This window comes from Ovis canadensis, chromosome 2, assembly GCF_042477335.2.
Source record: "Ovis canadensis isolate MfBH-ARS-UI-01 breed Bighorn chromosome 2, ARS-UI_OviCan_v2, whole genome shotgun sequence".
NCBI lineage: Eukaryota > Metazoa > Chordata > Mammalia > Artiodactyla > Bovidae > Ovis > Ovis canadensis.
This window is the reverse complement of record NC_091246.1, coordinates 246,485,724-246,505,812: the sequence shown is the minus strand read 5'-3', so window position 1 is coordinate 246,505,812 and position 20,089 is coordinate 246,485,724. Positions and strand designations below refer to the sequence as shown.

The window sequence follows — 20,089 nt, the reverse complement described above, 5'->3', positions numbered from 1 at the left end:
TCTGATCCAAAAGTTGTATTCGGAACTGTGTTGAGTGAACGCGTTCGCGACGCTGCACAAGGAATATGCATTTTCTTTTTGTTGAGTTAGTTGCACTCTCTTCCTCATAACTGTCAGATCTTTTCCTTGTCTTATCGCTGAGTTCTTATGCATACTTAGTTGCTTCAGTCGTATCTGACTCTTTGCGACCCTATGGACCGTACCCAGCCAGGCTCCTCTGTCCATGGGATTCTCCAGACAAGAATACTAGAATGGGTTGCCATTTCCTCCGCTAGGGGATCTTCCTGACCCAGGGATCGAACCTGTGTCTCTTGTGGCCTACCTGCATTGGCAGGCGGGTTCTTTACCACTAGCGCCACCTTGGAAGCCTAGGAACACCTAGGAACATCTCAAAAAGAGGAGAGGAGGTTCTGGCCTGCCAGCTCCATAGCTGGGATCCTCAGCATTACCTTAAACGGATTACATTTGTAATTCAAAACAAAAAACTAAGCATAGCTAGGAAACCTCATGGGAAAGGATTTAGAAAATGTTAAGTAGAATGAAAACTAAAACTTTGGAGTCAAGAACTAGCTTTCAGTACTTACTGTGTGGCCTTGAATTTTAAAGAGGATCAAGCAAGTTTTGTGAACGTACTTTGCAAATTCTGAAAGCCCCTCAGAAATGCACCTGGACTTGGTGCAGTTGGTAAAGAATTTGCCTGCCAATGCAGGAGACACAAGAGATGGGGGTTCAATCCCTGGGTCAGGAAGATCCTCTGGAGAAGGAAATGGCAGCCCAGTCCAGTATTCTTGCCTGGAAATCCAATGGACAGAAGAGCCTGGTGGGGTACAGTCCATGGGGTCACAAAGAGTAGGACATGACTGAGCAGCACACACACACACACGCACACCAAGCATTGTTCTAAGTCCTCAGAAATACAAAAAAGCTAGCATACATAACCACAGTCTCCACAGATGAAATATATGCACGACATGGTATTTTAGCAGTGGAATGATATTCCTTATTCATTCAAGATTTTTTGCTTTTCTTACCTGTACTTCCTAATTTTCCTTCACTGTACATATGTTGCCATTTATTGCTTATGTACTGGGGAAAAGGCAATACTGTAAATGTTGACATGTAATGATATCATAAAAGTTAACATAAAGACCTTCCTTGATTAAAAGACCAAGAAATGAAATATTTGTCAAATTATATATTTTAAACATATTCTTTTAATGTCTAATATTAATTTAGTAATAAAACTGCCTCACCTTTCCTATCAAAAAAAAGTTCCCATATACAGTAAATAAGGCCCACTCCCAGGCAAAGATAAAACAGGATCTCTTCCCTTTGCCCACCCCCAAGCTCCCCCTGAAAACCTCCTCCAACACAATGAGCAGGCCCAAGGGGTGCACCAGGGCCCTCTCTCCAGGATAGGAGACAAGAAGCAAGGAGGCAACTGTTAGCACAGTCATTTTATTGCATCCAGGACATCAGAGTCCAGACCACCCCTGATTTCAGCTCCAGTGACTCCTCCTTCCATTCCTCTTGGCCTTTGAACAGGTTTTTCCCTTTCCCTGGAATACACTTCCTCTCTCCATCTGCAAACTCCTATTCACCCTTCTCAACCCAAGACCCTGAGGGTCCCAGGCAGCATTAATTATTCCCTCCTTAGTGTTTCCCCTGACAGTTCATTCGATAGTAAAGCCTTTACCATCCTGCATTAATCCACAGGGCCCCATCAATAGCCTGTGTCTGAGTAGAGGCCCAAGAAACACTGAATGGATAAACACTGAGTTGTGAACAAGGGACCCAGGAAAGAAGATGGAAACAGGATGAGTGGGATACAGAGTCCAGTGATAGGAGGGTGGAGCTCACTGGGACAGTGACTGAGAGCTGCAGGGCACTGGATGGGATCCATTTCCACCTGGCACAATCTTCAACCTTTGAGGGTTCTCTGGAGCACCCAAACTCCAAGCTGGAGTTCAAGGAACCTTACAGTACTGCACACAACAGAGGGCTGTCATTCCCAAGGGGATCTGGGTAGAGGGCACTGCTGATGCTTCCCCTGTCCCTCAGCTCAGATCTGACTCTAACCTAAATCCAAACTTCACCCCTCCCATATAATCTGGAAGCCCCAAGTCAGGGTCTTGGCCCCAGCTGATCCCCCATCCTCACCCCTAAGTGAGAGAGGCAGTGAGGGGAGGCAAAACCAGGGTGACACACATCTTTCTCTTTCCCTCTCCCAGGGCAGGCAACTGGGGCAGGCCCAAGAGTAGACCCCAGCAGCTCCAGCCAATCCTCAAATCCAAGGACTGGCCAGTGCTGCCCTTGGCAGCTGAGGTGTGCACAGAGAATCACCGTGGGCCAGATACAAACAACTTTACCAGGACTTGTTCCCATCTGGAGCCAAGGTTCCCACCTATTCCCATCTGTTCCCATCCGGACCTTTGGGCCCCCACTATACCTCCCTCCCTACCAGCTGCCACCCCCTTCACTGAGTCTTCCGATCAAGATCAAGTTTGCGCCGTACCAGCTGGCTCAGGAGGAATGCGGTGAGGATGCTGCTGCCTACAGTGAGCAAGAAGAGGCCGGAGAAGTTGTGGGGCCAGCGGGTGTGCAGAGGCTCATAGATGGGCCGCCGGGCCTCATAGTCCAGCGCCACAGCCTCCAGCTGGGCGAGTGTGCACAGTACCAAAAAGACATGGAAGAGCTGGTGGCCCTGCCCAAAGACATGGCAGCTGCCAGGGAACCAGCGCTCAGGCATGAAGGCAGAGAAGAAAGCCGCAGCCAACAGGAAGAAGACCACCTGGCATTTGTGGTAGAGAAGAGCCGGGTCGTCTGTGGCAGGGTCGGGGGACACAAGGATGCGGTGCGCCACGGGGCTGATGTCCAGTGCGTAGGCCAGCGCGGAGGGTACCTCCTGGCAAGTGCGGCCCAGCAGGCCAGGCTTCTGGATGTATTTGTTGTAGCAGGAGCCAGTGCAGGAAAGCCAAGCAAGAAAGGCAGCCGTGGGCAGGAAGATGGTCTGCACTTGGGCATGCCAGGCGGGCTCAATGGCATAGTAGAAGTGCGCCAGGGCGCTACCAAACTGGTACACGGCCACACCCACATAGTCCAGGAAGAAGAAGCTGTAATGCCAGAACTCAGACTTGGCCTGCAGGAGGTGAGCTAAGGCACTGAGGGAGAGGTAGGTGAAGGAGGCGAGGACGATGATGAAGAGGGGCAGGGCATGCGGGTCTCCCCAGAAGTCCACGGTGCCCACAAAGATGGCGAGCCGCAGCAGCAGCACCAGGGCGGCCAGCAGGTGGGTCCAGACGTTCACCGCCTCATTGTGCTGCTGGAACAGCGTGCGGAAGTAGAAGCGCCAGGTCTGATGCAGCGGCCGGTAGCCCACGTAGATGTATGGCTTCCAGAAGAGGGGCGGCACCTCGGCTCGATCCACGGTGAACACAGGCTCTGATGGCACAGACGGCTGAGGCTCCCGGTGGACCTGCCGCGGACCGGGCAGGAGGTGGCTGAGCTTCTGGGCCACCATCGCGGCCATGGCTGTGGGCTGGGCGGGGGGCTGGAAGAGAGAGGCCCGAGCAAAGTTAGGGAGCTGGTGTCCTCACCAGCTGCCCGTGAGCAGCAACTGAGGGGGCTTTGCTGCCCAGTTCTTCCTCCCTCTTCCCTACCCCCTTATCCCCACACTAAGTTAAAAAGGAACAGAGTTGTCCTTAGGGAGAGCTCTGCTCTGTCTCACGATTCTTTTGCTCCTTGATCTATCCCAAGGGCCTAGAATAGTCCCTGGCATATAGAAGGTGCTCAATAAATGTCTGAGGCAGGCGTTACTTAAAGAGGCTCAGGAGTCAGCCAACTCCTTTCCAGCCCAGGCTCCATACAGCAGCCCCCCTCATTTTCCTCCCGTGTTCATGCTGCCATCAGTGCTCACACGGCGGCGACAATGTCCTTGCTAAGAACAGATTTGCTGCCTCTACCTTCAGCTTCTTCCAAATGGCCTGGGTCTCCCACTAACCCTCCATCACCCTACATGATCTGGTCCCTACGCCTTTCCCAGCGTTAGTGCTCAACCACAGCACACATCACACCCAGCCACAGCCTCATCAAGCCCCTGGACCTGCTGTTTCACATGTCTGTTCGCTCCATCTGAAACATTTACATCATCTTGCCTGTCTGGCAAGCTCCTAGTCATTCCTCAAAACCCATTTCTTCTGTGATATTTTCCCAGGTTTCCCTCGCCCCCAGTCCTCTGACGCTGACCCTTCTACTCGAATGCCTACTGTCCTTTGACCATTACAACACTTCTCATAGGCATTAAGTTGTTAATGCAAGCTCCTCCAGGGTAGGCTTATTTGTCTTATTATTTTGTGAACCCCTGGTGCTTCACAGGTAACTAGTGCTCATTTTCATTCATCTCATGCTTGTGGAATGAAAAATCAGCATAATAGCATCCTAATAATACTTCGTAGCCTTCAAGGCCCAACTCGAAAAGCCACTTGTCCCCCTGTAAGTCCCTAGTAACAACTGATCCTATAAAAACAGCCCTAGCCACACCCCTGCTGAAAAGTTCCTGCCTCCAGACCTTCCACATTGCTAACTGCAAATAAATTCAATCTAACCCCTCACCCTGCATTCAAGACCGCATGACCTGCTCCCATCCTCATTTCCCACCTAACCGAAATGTAGACCCTGTGCCAACTTCCTTTCCCTCTACTGAAATCCTTTAAGCTGCCACCTCCTTAACGCCCCCTCATTTTCCCCTGTGGCAAATCTATAATGGATTATATAAGTTATCATTTAAAACATATTCATTCATTTATTCATTTAGCAAACACTTACTGAGCTCCTTCTCTGCCTCATGTCCTGTGCTGGGTCCCAGAATGTGGGGTGGGAGGAGAGTGGAAAAGAATTTGATCCTTGCCTTCAGGAACTTCATAATATGGTAGAGGTTATAGAGAGGAAACCAAAGCATAGCAAATGCTTACATAGTGTGTGCTGTGTGCCAGTGTCTTAAGCAATTTATGCATATTTGATTCATTTAATCAACACAACACCCTATGAGATAGTTACTATCATATGCCCATTTTTCAGACAAGGAAACTGAAGCACAGAGAAGTTGAGTACCCTGCCTAAGAAGCAGTAGAGGCATGATATAAATTCAGTTTGCAGTCTTTTTATTATTATTACTATTATTTTATTTTTTGACAGCACTGCACAGCATGTATGATTTTAGTTCCCTAACCAGGGATTGAATCTGCAGCCCTTGCATTGGAAACGTGGAGTCTTAACCACTGGACCACCGGGGAAGTCTTTCAGTTTGTAATTTTAACTACTTCCCAAAACTGCCCTCTGCAAGACAAGGTGGCAAGTACTATTAATAATTTAATAATTATATACTGTTTTTACCTGATACTAGTTGCTTAATTCAAGCTTATCATTACTCACTGTGCCATTCATTAAATCAAATATGTATTGATAAACTATCCAGACAACTTAGCTAGACAGACAACTCCCCTCCCTCAAATTCTCCCCAAGAAGCTTAATGAACACAGCAACCAAACTTACTCTGTTCATCATTCATCAGATATCTACTGCAACTTCCTTTGCACCAGTCATTCTGAAATGCAAGAAATCTGGGCAAGATAAAGCACTCAAGTTCTCCGCCACCAGCAGCACCATGATCACCCACAAAGCCCCAATAATTCACACATAGTCCAAGCAAACAGAGGGTGCTTGCTGTGCAAAGGCAACATCAAGCCACCCCCAGCCCACACTTCACCTCACCCCCAGCCTGACTTGCATCCCTTAGTTCCTACTGCATTACATTATGGAGTCAGCTCTGGCCTCTGACCTTTCCCAGCCTGGTAGGGAAGTAGGAGTTAAATAAGTCATTACACCACTGCATGGGAGGTGCTACAACAGGGGAGTACAAGAGTCTTCTACTTTATATTCCAAGATGGCCTGGCAGGTTTAGGAATCAGACCCTGCTGATGAACAAATTCATCAGCAAGACCTTGCTAATGACAGGAGTGGGGCCGCTTCTGTGCAGAGCACAAGAATCCCCCGGCCCACTTGCTGGTTGAATCTGCTTGCCAGAACTGGATTTCTTCTCCTCCCCGAGAGATCAGTCTTTAGCCTCCACAGTCTGGCCTCCACCCTTGTCTACAGCTTTGTCTTCCCAACTCAGAACCTCAGGGAACCAGAAAAGGCCTCTGAAAGCATCTCATGCAGTTCCTTTGTTTTACCTTGAGAAAACAGGAGCCCAGAGACAGGAAGACTTTCCCGAGAGTTGCCCAATTCAGCTAGCTTTCCATTCCACCATGAGGACAAAGGCCTGGGAATGATGACATGCAATAGTGCCTTAGTTCCTGGCTCCCTAAAATCTGTTACATCCAGTTCAATGCTCCATGCCCCACTCTTAGAACTTCCCAAGTCCTAAGAGCATATTAAAAGATCAGAGAAGGCCTGCACCAAAGAAGCCTGCTTCACTTTGTTGAACCTATTGGGTTGGCCAAAAACGTCGTTCAGGTTTTTCCATAAGATGTTAATGGGAAAACCCAAACACTTTTTGACCAGCTCAATACATTTGCCAAGCTTACATGACAAGGGTTTCCTTTCCCAGTAATGATTATAAAGCTAGCTGAAATGTAGTAAGAGTTTACTATATGCTCACTCATAGCCTGGTGGCTCAGCTGGTAAAGAATCTGCCTGTAACACAGGCGACCTGGATTCGATCCCTGGGTTGAAAAGATCCCCTGGAGATGGGAACAGCTACCCATTCCAGTATTCTGGCCTGGAAATGCAGTCCATGGGGTCGCAAAGAGTGGGACACGACTAGAGCGACTTTCACTTTCACTTTCTCACTCACAGCCTTGTTGCAACTCTCATAACTAGCCTGTGAGGTAGGTAGAGAGGGGTGAAGCCAGGATCTGGACCCAGCTCTGTGACTGCAGAGCCCAGATACTCTCAGCCACTCCTGTTGCCCTGCTTCCTGTCACAGCCAACCGCATCCCACAGAACCACTTTGGAAAACGCTGTTCTAAAGCAGGTGACCAGGTCCTTTCCTGCAAACTGATTCCTTAGGCTTCTAGCAACTGACTTGTACCCAAGGACCTCAGTCTCACCCAGTTACCAGCACCCTACTCTCTGTACCAGTGAAGCCTGGCTCGCACCAGGTGGCACCCCCCACCTCCTGAGGGGGGTGATAGCTCTCACTCCCTGTCCTCCTCCTCCCCCACACACAGTGGACTCTGAGCGCAGAACCCAGACATCAGATCCTGGGATAACGAGGTCTAGTTGCCCTGTTTCCTTTAGACCTCAGCCAGCAGCCCAGTTCCATGTGAGCAGCTCTATTTTCAGAATTGGTTCCCATCTCCTGACTCCACGAAAGGGGCCCTGGATCCAGGGGAAAGAAGCAGGGGCAGGAGTCTAGCATGACCAGAAGGATGAGGGTGGACATCCAGAGGGCAGGCTCAGGGCATCCTCTGAGTAGTTTGCCCACCCCAGTCTTGTTCCAGGCATCCCACCCCAGTCCAGTACACTTTCATGGCCCTCCTCCACGCTCAATCGCTTCAGCATGTCCAGCTCATTACAACCCCATGGATTGTAGCCTGCCAGGGTCCTCTGTCCATGGGATTCTCCAGGCAAGAATACTGGAGTGGGTTGCCATGCCATTCTCCAGGGGACCTTCCTGACCCAGGGATTGAACATTGGAAAGCAGGTTCTTTACCACTAACACCACCTGGGAAGCCCCATGGCCCCCCTCCAAGTCTCCCTAATTGCACTAGTTACCTAAGGGTTTCTCTTGAACACTAGGGCTGATGACTTCTGCTACAGAACAGAAAAAATTCACCAGATACCAGGCACTGGATGGCACTTCCACAGGTGAGGGTCACTAGGGGTGGGGCTTCCAGGGACTGTAGGTGTCTTGTGTGATGTCACCAGAGGGTGGGGCTAAAGACCACCTCCACCCTCCACCCTCCCCTCTATTACCACTACTACCTTGGCCAAATCCAGACTAAACTCTGCCCCCATGAGCCAGGCCTCAGCTATAGAAGGAAGCTCATGGTTAACCTCTGCATGAAATATTTGGGGAGACTGAGAGCTAGCTGAAATGTTGTGACTTACCCAAGATCACACGGCAAGGCAGGCAAAGCTGGGCTGAGACCAAGTGTCAAGGGCCTGGTTGATGGATATCAGGCAAACTTGACAGGCTTCTGTCCCCTACTCAGTGGGAATCAGAATGGAAGGAAGTTAGGAATCAAGGAGAAAACAGACACTATAAAGGCTCATGAAGCAGATGGACTTCAGATTCAGACAAACCAAGCTGGCTTCTGATTCCATAACACACTAGCTGTGTGACCTAAGACAAGCGACTTACCGTCTCTAATTCTCAGCCCCTCATGGGAATTTTAACATTATCCACCTCATGCTGCTGCTGCTAAGTCACTTCAGTCGCGTCCGACTCTGTGTGACCCCATAGATAGCAGCCCACCAGGCTCCCCCGTCCCTGGGATTCTCCAGGCAAGAACACTGGAGTGGGTTGCCATTGCCTTCTCCAATGCATGAAAGTGAAAAGTGAAAATGAAGTCGTGTCTGACTCTTCGCATAGACTGCTACAAATATGAAATCTATGAGAACAGTTTTAGCAGTTTAGGGATTCAGTAAATGATTCCTATTATTAGTATCAATTATTAATAGTAGTAGCATTTGAAATATTCCTAGCCTGAATATTAGCATTTAAAACATTCCCAAGTTGAAAAGTTTGCTTTGGGTTCTCTAAAAGAATTTCAGTGCTCTTTTAGGCCTCAATATCTGGTTCCACTGGGTTTGGAGGCCTTACAAAATTATCTGTATCTCTTTAAACATTTACCTTTCTCTGAGGGTACATTTAGGGACCAGGACAATATGGCTGGAGTTTGGACTTCTGGGGACACTGACCTTATTTAATAATTAAAGTGTTCTTAGCAAAGGCCATTCAGAGTAACCTCTCTTGATTCAAAGAGCCCTGAAGATTTGCACTTGCCCATTGACCCAAGAGAAGTGAAATCCCCAGAGAACAGGGGCTTCAGCCCCAGCTGCCCCAGGAGCCCCATCCCTGAGCAGGAGAGTAAAGGTGGAAGAATGCGCTAGCCGGTAATATGTGGCCGGTCTTGCAGGTTTGGGAGCCTTCTGGTTTGGCTGAACTTCAGAACTGGGATCTCCATGGCCCAAGTGGGATGTCTTTTTGTCTTTTTTTTTTTTAAGTTTATTTTACTTATTTTTGACTCTGCTCGACCTTCCTTGCTGCTTGCAGATTTTCGTTGCTATGAACGGTGGCTGCTCTCCATCACGGTGTGCAGAGTTCTCATTTCAGTGGCTTCTCTTATTGCAGAACACAGGCTCTGGGGCACCCAGGCTCCGTGGTTGTGGTGCGTGGGCTTAATTACCCTGCAGCATGTGGTAATTTCCCCGACCAGGGATTGAACCTGTATCCCCTGCGTTGGCAGGTGGATTCTTAACCACTTGACCACTAGTGGGAAGTCTTCTGTCAGCCTGAGGATCTTCTTCTTCTTCTCCCCTCCCACCTCCTCAGCTCTTCCAATTTACATTTCCCTTTTCTAAACTCAAGGTCAACCTCCTCACCTGCCTCCTCATCCAAAGCTTACCACCCCCAAGTTCCCCTGGTCTCCCCCTGATACACACTGTCAGAGAGAGGCTCCTTAATATCTCTGGGGGCAAAACAGCAGACCAGTTTGTGGGGATTAGGTGGTGAATGGGCTTCGGAGTGGGAGAGCCCTGGGTTGTACCAATCTCACAGATTTTACTCAATGAGTACTGTACGCGGGGCATGGGGCTGCCAGGCTGGGGGTACATGGTGAGCAAAGCAGACAGGCTGCCTGATGGGGCTCACCCACACAAATGAAATACCCCTGAGCCCAGGAAAATAAATAAATAAAGCCCAGAGAGAAGCCCCCTGGCTGGTAATCACGGAGAACTGCAGAGAGCTGGGGCTCCCAGGGGGGGCATCTGCTCACCTGTTTCCTTGAGCAGTTATTTCAAGACAAGCCAGGTCCTTGTTTTCATGTGAGGATGGGATTTCAGGTTTGGAACTTACCAGTTGTGTGACTTTGCTTCATCTCTCTGTACCTGTCCATTTAAAATCTGAGAATAATAATAGCTACCTCAAGAAAAACAAAGTCACAGATGCTGGATGTTGGCTCTGGCATGGCTTTGGCTCCACCAGCTTTGTTGATTCTAGTCCTGACTCAGCTACTCAATCCTTGTGTGGCCCTGACAAGTCCCTTCTGTTCTTGGCCCTGTTTCTCCAAATGTCGAAGGACAGAATGCATTCTCCAGTGACTTCAAAGGGCCCTTTAGGCCCTAAGACATTCCAACAGAATTTGTTTTAGGCTTCAGTTCAGTTCAGTTCAGTTCTTACTCAGTGTCAGAAGCTGGAGCTTCAGCTGTGAACAAAGCAGTTAAAACACCACCCTCAGGGAACTAATAGCCCAGTTAATTAACAGCTAAAGGGTAACACCTAAGGGTATTCATACCCTGCCCTCTTGAAGCTTAACAGCCTTGTGTGTGTTAGTCGCTCAGTCCTCTCTGACTCTTTGCGACCCCATGGACTGTAGCCCACCAGGCTCCTTTGTCTGTGGGATCCTCCAGGCAAGAATACTGGAGTGGGTTGCCATTTCCTTCTCCATAACAGCCTTACTAAATACCATCTATTATAAGTATATTTGATTAAAATTCTACTTCTTTTGCCTCCTTCCTGTCAAGCAAAATATTCATCTTTGCTTCTCTGGGCTCTGACAGTTCAGCACACTCTCTTAAAGACAACTTTATCTTGCCTTGGAAGGCTAAATTTAACCTCATTAGATAAAAACAATTAAGGCCAGGCCAGTGTGGTCCTGACAAGGATAACACAATATGGCAGAGCCTGAAATATTATTACTGAGACTAGGCACTAACAGTTATCATTTACAACGTTTCACCTCTCCCTCTCAGCAACTCTTTGAACCTGTGGCTACGCTGCTGTCACAGCCCCGGAGGGAGGCAGGATGACAGAGCATGCCTATCTTACTCCAAAACCAGTGCTCTTGCCCTTCATCCACTGCGGTCAACCCCCAGGCACCCAGTGGGTGGCCACAGATTATACAAGCAAAGTTTCCATCCCTGGCTGGCTTCTTGATATCTCAGCAACTAGGTCACCTCCCTCAGTGCAAACCAATTCGCCAGTTCCTCCCACTGAGTTTAAAGAAAAAGCTCCTCCATGTCTTCCAAAACTGAACAGAAACCTCTTTTGTTTTTTGTAACTGCACTTTGGGCTTCCATTTGTACTGAACCGTGTGATCAGAATGAAGTAAATCACTCTTAAAGGAATTCCTCTGTGGGTCTCAGACTCACAACTGCTCTGAGGATAGGGGAACACCTGCTGGAGGAAAGCAGGCCCAGGTGAGCTAGCTACAATTGCCCAGGACATGGGGACAGAAGAGGGACCTGGGTTTAGCACTGACCAGTTTCCCTACCGACCTCTTGGCAGGGGAACTAAGCTGGGAAAAGCAGCCTCTCACTAAGGGGCCCCGCGGTGGTACAAGCCCCAGGATGGGAGGCTGGGTCCCTCTCCAGTGTTGGGGACATCCACCTAGGAGCAGTCAGGCCCTGAAAATATATCATGCTCAACTCCCCAGTCTTGGTCAGACCTGACCTCTCACTCCTGCCAGGCTTAGTTGGGTAGTAGTGGGCGGATGCTCCAGGGAATTTTCTGGTTTCCCTATAGGTCCTCAAAGCCTATAGTCTCAAGACACGTGTGTCCCTCAACGAGTGGGGGGGAATCCCTCATGGTCTCCTGACACCAAAGGAACCCTGATCCCAACAGACCTACGCTCCTTTGGAGTGAGAACCCCTCTGAGCCCCCTGCCGGGCTCTTCCACTGTTTCCGGTTTCCCAACTGGGAGTCCGTCACACCACTCAGTTCCAGGTACTCACACCCGCTTTCACCCCCAGAATCTCCCTAGATTCCCCCTTCCGTGGGAGGAGCGTGGTCCGGGCCCATCGTCCTCCGACACTGCAGTCCTCCCCGGGGCCAGCTCGCCCCACGGCCAGCCCCCCTCACAGGCGTGCTCCTCCTTGCGGCTCTGACTGCCCCGAGCCTCCAGCCTCCTCCCCAGCCTCTTCCCGCTCCTCCCCGAGAGGCTCCCCCTCCAGCTGCGCTCCTCCTAATCCAGTCCCTCCGCAGCGGCGCCCCCTCCAGCTGATTCACCGTCAGCCTCCCGCTCCAGCGGGAGATGCTCCCTCTCTGCCGGCGTGATCCTGTGTGTCTCCCTCCCTCCCCACGTGCCTCTCCCCGCCCGGCACCCCCTCAAACCAAGACACCCAGCCCCGAGTCTCGGATGCACCCTGCGCCCCGCCCGGCCCCGCTGCCCAACACCCCCAGCTCTCCGGCAGCCGGGTACCTGCGGCCGAGCCGAGCCGAGCTGCGAGAGGCTGCCCTCGGCATCCAGGCACCCGGAGCGCAGATAAACGGGTGCGGCCGGGCGGAGGCCCCGCCCCGAGTCGGGGGAGGACTGGCCGCAGACTCTGGGTTCGGGGCTCAGGACCCGGCCGCCGCCTGCCCAGGCCTGGGTGATCCCGCCCGCCCACCGAGCCGGCCTGGCCGGGCGCCAGCAGCACCCTCACCCCGCGCCCACGTGTTGCACACGGGGGCAAGAGGGGTCACCCACACCGGCGACGACAGCCTGGCGAGGTCCTGCGTCTTTGGGGCCGAGGGGGACTCGGAGGCTGAGAAAGCAGAAGTTGCTGCTCAGCTGAGGAGTCGCTCCCACTTCCGGCGACTTGAGCCGCAAGCTCCGGAGTCTGGACCTGGCTGACCCGAGAGGGAGGCGGCGAGTCGGAGCTGGAGCACCCGAATTTTCCAGTGAGAGCCCGCAGCCCAGCCCTGAAGCCACGTAAACCCACACAGCCCACCTCAGACGGGCGCTTCTGGTCAGATTCTCCTGACCTTCCCCCATCTTCACCTCGCTCCACCCCACCCCTGCACCTCTGTCTTATTCAAGTCCCCACCTAAAGCGCCGTCTTCGGGCAGCTTTCCCTAACCTACCCTGCTCAGCCCAAGACACACTATTTAGACTTCCATTAAAACACCTGCTTTGGGAATTCCCTGGTGGTCCAGTGGTTAGGTCTCAGCGCTTTCACTGCTGAGGCCACAAGTTCAATCCCTGGTCATGGATCCAAGTTTCCACAGGCTTTTCCATGTGGCCAAACAAAAGCCGGCTTTCTACTCCCTGGTGTATCATCTCCCAGCAGGAGAGGGAGTACCTGAAGGGTAGGCTATCCCTGCCCCTAGCAGGCCCTCAGGAGATACTGGACCAACAATGGCAGGGCTTGTCTGCTCCTCAGGTATGTAAAGATCTGGACCGTGAAGAGTGGGGAGAAACCCGGACCTGTCTGGGAAGCATCAGCCTGATGGATGGAACTGAGGGGAGACTGTCTCCGGGAACAACCCCTGCCTTCAGGGAGCTCTGAGCCTACTCAGAGGGACAGTTGTGGGGCAAAGGCATGGTGACAGGATCCAGGTTCTGGTGCTACCCCAACTAACCATGCGATCTTGGGCAAGTTTCCTTGTTCTCAGTGGGCCTTAGTTTTATTACCTGTAAAACAGAGCTAATAATACCAACCTGACAGGGGTGTTAGGAGAAGTAAGTAAAACTAAAGTAGATATGAAGATTGTTTGTCAACTGCAATGTCCTAGAGGAATGTACATTTCTCTTTTATAACAAAACCTGTATAATCATAATGTAATAGGATGAAATAAGTCTTTACTTCTACAGGTTCAGACAAGTACACAAGAATTACTTAAATCTCCATTGCTCTTATAGCTAGGAAAAGTGGCATAGAAAATCTGATCATTTAGAACAGGTAGGATATAGCAAATGAAAACAAGTAAGGACATTATGGAGATTACATTCTACATGATGAAACATATTCTACCATAGTGAATAAAAACTTGAAAGGTGATCTGGATTCAGTTTCCATTTGTGGAACACCGGCTCTGTCCTGGACTTGTTTGTTTTGTGTTGTTTTTATATCTATTTATTTATCTATTTGGCTGTGCCAGGTCTTAACTATGGCAAGCTGGATCTTCGATCTTCTTTGCAGGATGCAGGTTCTTTAAGTTGTGGCGTGTGGATTCTTTTTGTTGCGTCCTGCAGGATCTTTAGGTGCCACATGTCAGGTCTAGTTTCCTGACCAGGGATCGAACCCTGGCCCCCTGCATTGGGAGCAAGGAGTGCTCACCACTGGACCACTAGGGAAGTCCCTGGACTTGTTTTTAAAGTGATAGTTTATTAAGCTCTTGCCATGGGCAAAACTACCTCCTTTGATCCAGATAATCCTATTAACTCATTTCACAAATTGGGAAATTGAGGCTCAGAAAGGGGACATGAGACTGTTAAATTCTCTCATTTGGCCTCATGCATTCCTGCACATTGAATGTGTTGCTCCCCATTTTATGGCTAGAAAACATGAAGCTCAGTGAAGAGAAATGACATATCCTAGGTCTCATAACTCAGGGTGTATTTAGGGTCTGGGCAGGAGATGCAGGAGACGCAGGTTGGATCCCTGGGTCAGGAAGATCCCCTGGAGGACGGCATGGCAACCCACTCCAGTATTCTTGCCGGGAAAATCCCATGGACTGAGGAGCCTGGCGGGCTACAGTCCATGGGGTCGCAAAGAGTCAGACACGACTGAAGTGACTGAGCACGCACACACACACACGTGCATAAGTGAACCTGTATTTGTGCTTGGGGGAGAAAAACCACTTAACCAGGAAACTTGGCTTGGATACTTGAGAGCTGAATGATAAAAATAATAAAAGTAGAAACAGTGATCAGTCATGACGCACTTGCCGTGTGCAAAGCCCGTTAGACACACTGTAAGTCCGTGGTGGGGTGCTGTCATTATCTCTGTTTGCAGATGAGGAAGCAGGCTCGAGAGGATCCTACTTGCCCAAGGTCACCCAGTTGCCTAGTGGCAGACTTAGATCCAAGTCCAGCTCTTAGCTGCTGCACAGTACTGGCATCAAAGAGCGGAGCTGTTGGGCCAGCACGCCTCCTTCCCTGCCCTCTGCTCCGACTCCTTCCAGCCCAGGGAGGGTGAGAGCAGCCCCAGGGCAGCCAAGGGCACCTCCCTTCCCTGCCCTCCCCTGGCTCAGGCCACCTGGTTGAGGCCCAGTGACTCCACTGCTCCAGGATCCCAGAGCCCCAATAAGCCTTTGAGTCCCATCCCTGGAAAGGGGAACAGGTTTTCTATGACCTGTGCAATATCCACCTGCCCTCCCAGGTGCCAGGCTCAGCCCTTGAAGGAACAGGAAGACTGGATTTCTGGGCAGGCTTGAGGAGCCAAAGGCCTCAGAGGTCGGGCTCTGAGTGGGGAGGCCATCTGGAAGGGCTTCAGTGGACTGGAAGTAAGAGAAAGGATGAAGGGGGCGCCTGAGCTGTCTGAAACACAATCTTTTTTGTTTGTTTGTTTTTTGGTATTTATTTATTTACTTGGCTGTACTGGGTTTTAGTCGCGGCATGCAGGATCTAATTCCTTGACCAGGGGTCGAACCTAGGCCCCCTGCTTTGGGAGCACAGAATCTTAGCCACTGGACCACGAGGGGAAGTCCCGGGAACACATTCTTGTCTTTTCCCCCCAAGCAAGTGCTTCCGTCTTCTGGAGGCAGCAAAGCCGTGAGGCACATGAGTGTGTTCTACCTGGATTCACATTTTAGTTCTACCACTTACCAGCAAGTTATGTATATCCTTCACTCTCAAACAGGCTGATGATACCCACTATATGGGTTGGCATGAGGACTAAATGAAATAATACATGTGACATGTTCACAGAGCCTGGCACAGAGGGACTGCTCGATAAAGGCCAACTATCAGTCTGTTTCAATTCTGTACTCCATCCCTCTGCCAATAGGTGAGAAAAATAAAGTAAAGAAAATTTGTGGTAAGCCCCCGAACTTTGAAATGGTTTGTTACACAGCATCGTTAAAGCTATTCCTGACTCGTACACATAGCCAAGCCAGAGTTGGAACCCGGGGAATCTGACTCAAGACCATAATCTCATGCTTGGTGCACGGGGAGTGCAATGCAGGAGGGACTGGCTTCCTACAGAGATTCTCTGTGTCAAGGCCACTTGGGGCGAGGTTTACAGTATGAGGAGTTTCTCCCCAAGCCCTGGGGAGGGGGAAGAATTTTCAAGGCAGAGGGAACAATATGTGCAAAGGCACAGAGTGGCGGGGTAAGTTTAGGGGATGGGAAACTAAATATAGGGGGCCTGGTGGCAGCAGGGGGCACTGGAAAGGCAGGGGTGTTGGTGATGCCAGAATGCAGGGAGTCAAGGCGGGACAGCTTCAACCCTGGGGGCGGTGGGGAGATGAGTTAGAGAGAGGGTTTTTTTCTGGCAAGAGCTAGGTGGGATGGGATGGTTTTCTTCTCATTTCAAGCCTAGTGAGGTGGCTGCAGGGAGACCAGTCAGAGAGGTAGTGGGCTGGACTCTGTGGCTGGTCTCTAACTCTTACCTAAGGACCCCAAGGGGTTAGTAGCAGCAGAGGAAGAGGCAGTGGGAGGAGGGAACTGTACTCTTGCATGAGCAGGTCATGGGTCTGTGCTGCGCCCGATCAGGACTGGGTCATAGGAGAGAGTCAGCCTGGGGCAGCCTTAGATCCCGCCCGAGCGGTCTCCAGAAATGGGCCAGTGCCTCAGCAGAAGGAGGCTGGAGGTGTCCTGAGATGTTCTGGGAACAGGGCAGGTTCACTGTAAGCAACTGGCTGGTGGATGCACTTTGCTCTCAGCAAGGGAAGCAAGGGATCGCCAGGTGGGAGGCTCCACAGTGACCATCCCGTGTGGCAAACACAGGAGTAGCCCAGGCCATATCTCCTTGGCCCACCAAGATTTCAGCCTCAGCAATGGCAGACTGTTCAGAATGTGCCGACCCCAGCTCCACTCCAAGCACCCACCAAGCCTGCCTCTCCTTTCCAGCCTCAGGGCTCTCTTGGAAGCTCTAGTTCAGCCTACCAGCTGAGCTGCAGACTAGAAATGCAGGCGGCCAACACCCTGGGAGCAGCCCTCACCCACTGGTGTGTCAGAGCCGTTGGAGAAAGCCCCAGGCTCCTGTCCAAAAGAAGACAGCTCCGAAGGGCCCTGTCTGCAGGGCAGACCGGCAGACACCTCCTCCCTTGTGCTCGGCCTCCTTTCTGGTCTCGCCCACTCCCTCCCTTCACTTCCAGCGATCATCTCCCAAATAAACTATCTGCACTTAAGTCTCTGTTTCAGGCTCTGATTTGGGGAAAAACCAGACCAGGGCTTCCAGGAAAGCAGACCCACCCACAGGAAGAAAGAGTCAGTTTTAAATCTCTGCCAAGCTTGGGGTTTTCCCTCTGGCTCAGCTGTTAAAGAATTCACTTGCCAATGCAGGAGACTCCAGTTCGATCCCTGAGTTAGGAAGATCCCCAGGAGAAGAAAATGACAACCCAACTCCAGAATTCTTGCCTGGGAAATCCCGTGGACAGAGGAGCTTGGCGGACCCCAGTCCATGTGGTCCCTAAAAAGTCAGACACAACCCAACAACTATACAACAACAATAACAACAGCAAACCTAAAAGTGTTAGTCGCTCAGTCGTGTCGACTCTTTGTGACCTCATGGACTGTAGCCCGCCAGGCTCCCCTGTCCACGGAAGTCTCCAGACGAGAATATTAGAGTGAGTAGCCTTTCCCTTCTCCAGGGGATCTGCCCAACCCAGGGATTGAATCCAAGTCTCTTAAGTCTCCTGCAGATTCTTTACCATCTGAGCCACCAGGGAAGCCCAATAAACCTGGAAAGCAAGAAAACAAGCTCAACACAGAGGGTTAAGTCAGATAATTCCTGATCCTATAACTTGCTGCGGAAAGGGGTGCAGCCTCATGCGGCAGGCATAAAGGAGCCAGTCATGGTGCCACCCTGGCTCCCTTCCTACTCCAGATTCAAGCTGCCAGCACATCCCCATCTCTTTGACTTTGCACTGGATGTTCCTTCTGTCTGAAGCTCACTTTGCCCCAGACAGGACCTATTACTTACTTTCTGGGGCCCAAACAAAAATGCAGGGCTTTGTTCAAAACTTAAAAATTTCAAGACAGCAATAGCAGAGTATTAAATCAAGCATGGGACCCTTCAGAGCACAGAGCCCCATGTGACTGCATGGGTTCCATGGCCATGAATCTGGGCCTGGCTCCAAAAAGCTGACTGTCTGGCTGCCCCTTCCTTCACATCTCTACTTAAATGTCACCTTACCAGCGGAGGCTTTCCCTGACCACTTATATCAACTGGCATCCAATCCTCAACAGCACCCCTATCCCACGAAGGACCTCTGATAATCCATCCCAGTCTCATTTTCCTTCTGGACACTCAGAGTGCCTGCAGAAGATGCTAGGTGGCATTTCAGGGAGCTCCAAGGAAATCTGGTCCTTTATGTCTCAGCACAGAAAGAATTCCACGAAAGGGAAAGCCGTAGGTCAGTGGTTTATCAGAATAAGATGCTTATGAGGCTTACAAGTGGGCAAGTGCTGCACATGGAGCAGTTAGTGGGCTACCGTTTTACAATCAAAGGACAAGTGGGGAGGGGAAAAGACCATCTTCTTCCTCATTCTTGAGTAGATATCACCCTTCCATCATCAGCACCTTCTCCAGGTTGGGCAGGGGAATTTTCTTGTCCCTGCAGGGTCAAGCCAGGACTGTCAGGCACAATGGAAAACTAGTTCTAGGTCTCAGCACAATGAGAGTCTTTGCTTTGAAATGTCACCTTTCCATAAATTATTGTTTGTGTGTGTGTGTGCAGCGAGCATGTCCTAGGGGGCCATCAACTGAGCTCACTGGGCAGGGTGTGGGTCTCATGGCACCACCTTATTGTCTGGGGGCATGTCTCACGCTTCCGCTGCATGCACTTTATGCCAAGTAACCTGCTTGGCTTTGTGGTTAAGTAATCATTAATTTCTGCAATTGATTTCCTATTTTATTGTTGTCTTTTCCATTAGATGTAAGCTCCAGGGACTTTGAATCTGAGTAAGCTCTGGGAGTTTGTGATGGACAGGGAAGCCTGGGGTGCTGCAGTCCATGGGGTCACAAAAAGTCAGACACGACCGAGTGACTAAACTGAACTGAATCGTTAACTTTCTTTCTTGAGTAATCATTAACTTACAGGGGTCTCCTACACCTTCTTCTGTTTTTTTTTTTTCACTTACAATTCTCTAGTGGGATTAACTATTTAATTACCTACTTTGTCCCTTTACTTTGTCCCTATCATTGCCATACTGATGACCCCAGAGTCACCCGTCCTTTCTGATCCCTGCTATTTATGAACTGGAAGAGTTCCTAACACATAGTAGGTGCTCAACAGAGGTTAATGGAGTGGAGGGAGAGAGAAAAAGAGAGAGGAAGGGGAAAGGAAAGATGTCTTCATTGTGGAGCAAGCCTGGGCTGGGAGAGAGGTCTGAAGTTGTGACTCAACTCTTTCAAATTACTGAAACTATTTCATGACTTACGTGACTGTAAACTTTTAAAATCTGAGGGCATCCAGTGAAGTCATGGAATCTGCTCTTGGTTTCAACTAATGGACAACAAGACCCAGCTGCAGAAAGTGTCTTCACAGGCAGTGGGGGCAAAAAACAAAGATGTTTTCTTCAGTACAACACTTGCCTGTGTGCAAGTGTAAGTTGAAGTCCTAGAAGTAGAATTATCAGATCAAAGGGGATTTTAATAGTTATCACTAAAGTACACTTCTTCACATTGGACTAATTTACACTTCCACCAACTGAGTGTGAGTCAAACCTTTTGATGTTTGCCAAAGTGCTACGTGTAAATGGAATCTTGGTTTTCTTTTGCTTCACATTTCCCCTATTATGAGTGAGGCTGAATATCCATTAAAACACACTGTGCTACTGTGACTTATTAAAAGAAATACATTTGATCTCTGGCCCCGTTTCTGACATAGAGCTTCTGAAATCCTTGTCATGTCCTAAGTGAGGCGGGCACTAAGAGCATCTCTTGTTCTAACATTTGTCTTTGACCCTGTTCCTGACACAGGGTTTCTAAAACC

The 20,089-nt window shown here is 50.2% G+C and overlaps 1 protein-coding gene and 1 long non-coding RNA gene across 7 annotated transcripts; one reads left to right on the top strand and one right to left on the bottom strand.

Annotated features, from left to right (window-relative positions):
- Positions 1-1,442: 1,442 nt before the first annotated feature.
- On the bottom strand, positions 1,443-12,804 carry PAQR7 (progestin and adipoQ receptor family member 7). Of its 6 annotated transcripts, none has more exons than XM_069574996.1 (5): positions 12,426-12,804; positions 8,113-8,208; positions 6,231-6,319; positions 5,551-5,602; positions 1,443-3,550 (listed from the first exon to the last, which is right to left on the bottom strand). In XM_069574996.1, the coding sequence occupies exons 4-5, from the start codon at positions 5,560-5,562 to the stop codon at positions 2,477-2,479; spliced, it is 1,086 nt and encodes a 361-aa protein (XP_069431097.1). In that variant the 5' UTR covers positions 5,563-5,602; positions 6,231-6,319; positions 8,113-8,208; positions 12,426-12,804; the 3' UTR covers positions 1,443-2,476. The 6 variants fall into 6 exon arrangements, with proteins under 6 accessions (XP_069431097.1, XP_069431096.1, XP_069431099.1 ...); XM_069574995.1 differs by lacking the exon at positions 12,426-12,804 and adding an exon at positions 10,002-10,407; XM_069574998.1 differs by lacking the exon at positions 5,551-5,602 and having other exon boundaries at positions 12,426-12,786.
- LOC138433034 (uncharacterized) lies at positions 12,518-13,986 on the top strand. Its single transcript, XR_011254094.1, has 2 exons — positions 12,518-12,886; positions 13,369-13,986. It is a non-coding gene; the product is annotated as an uncharacterized lncRNA (long non-coding RNA).
- The last annotated feature ends 6,103 nt before the right edge of the window (positions 13,987-20,089 follow it).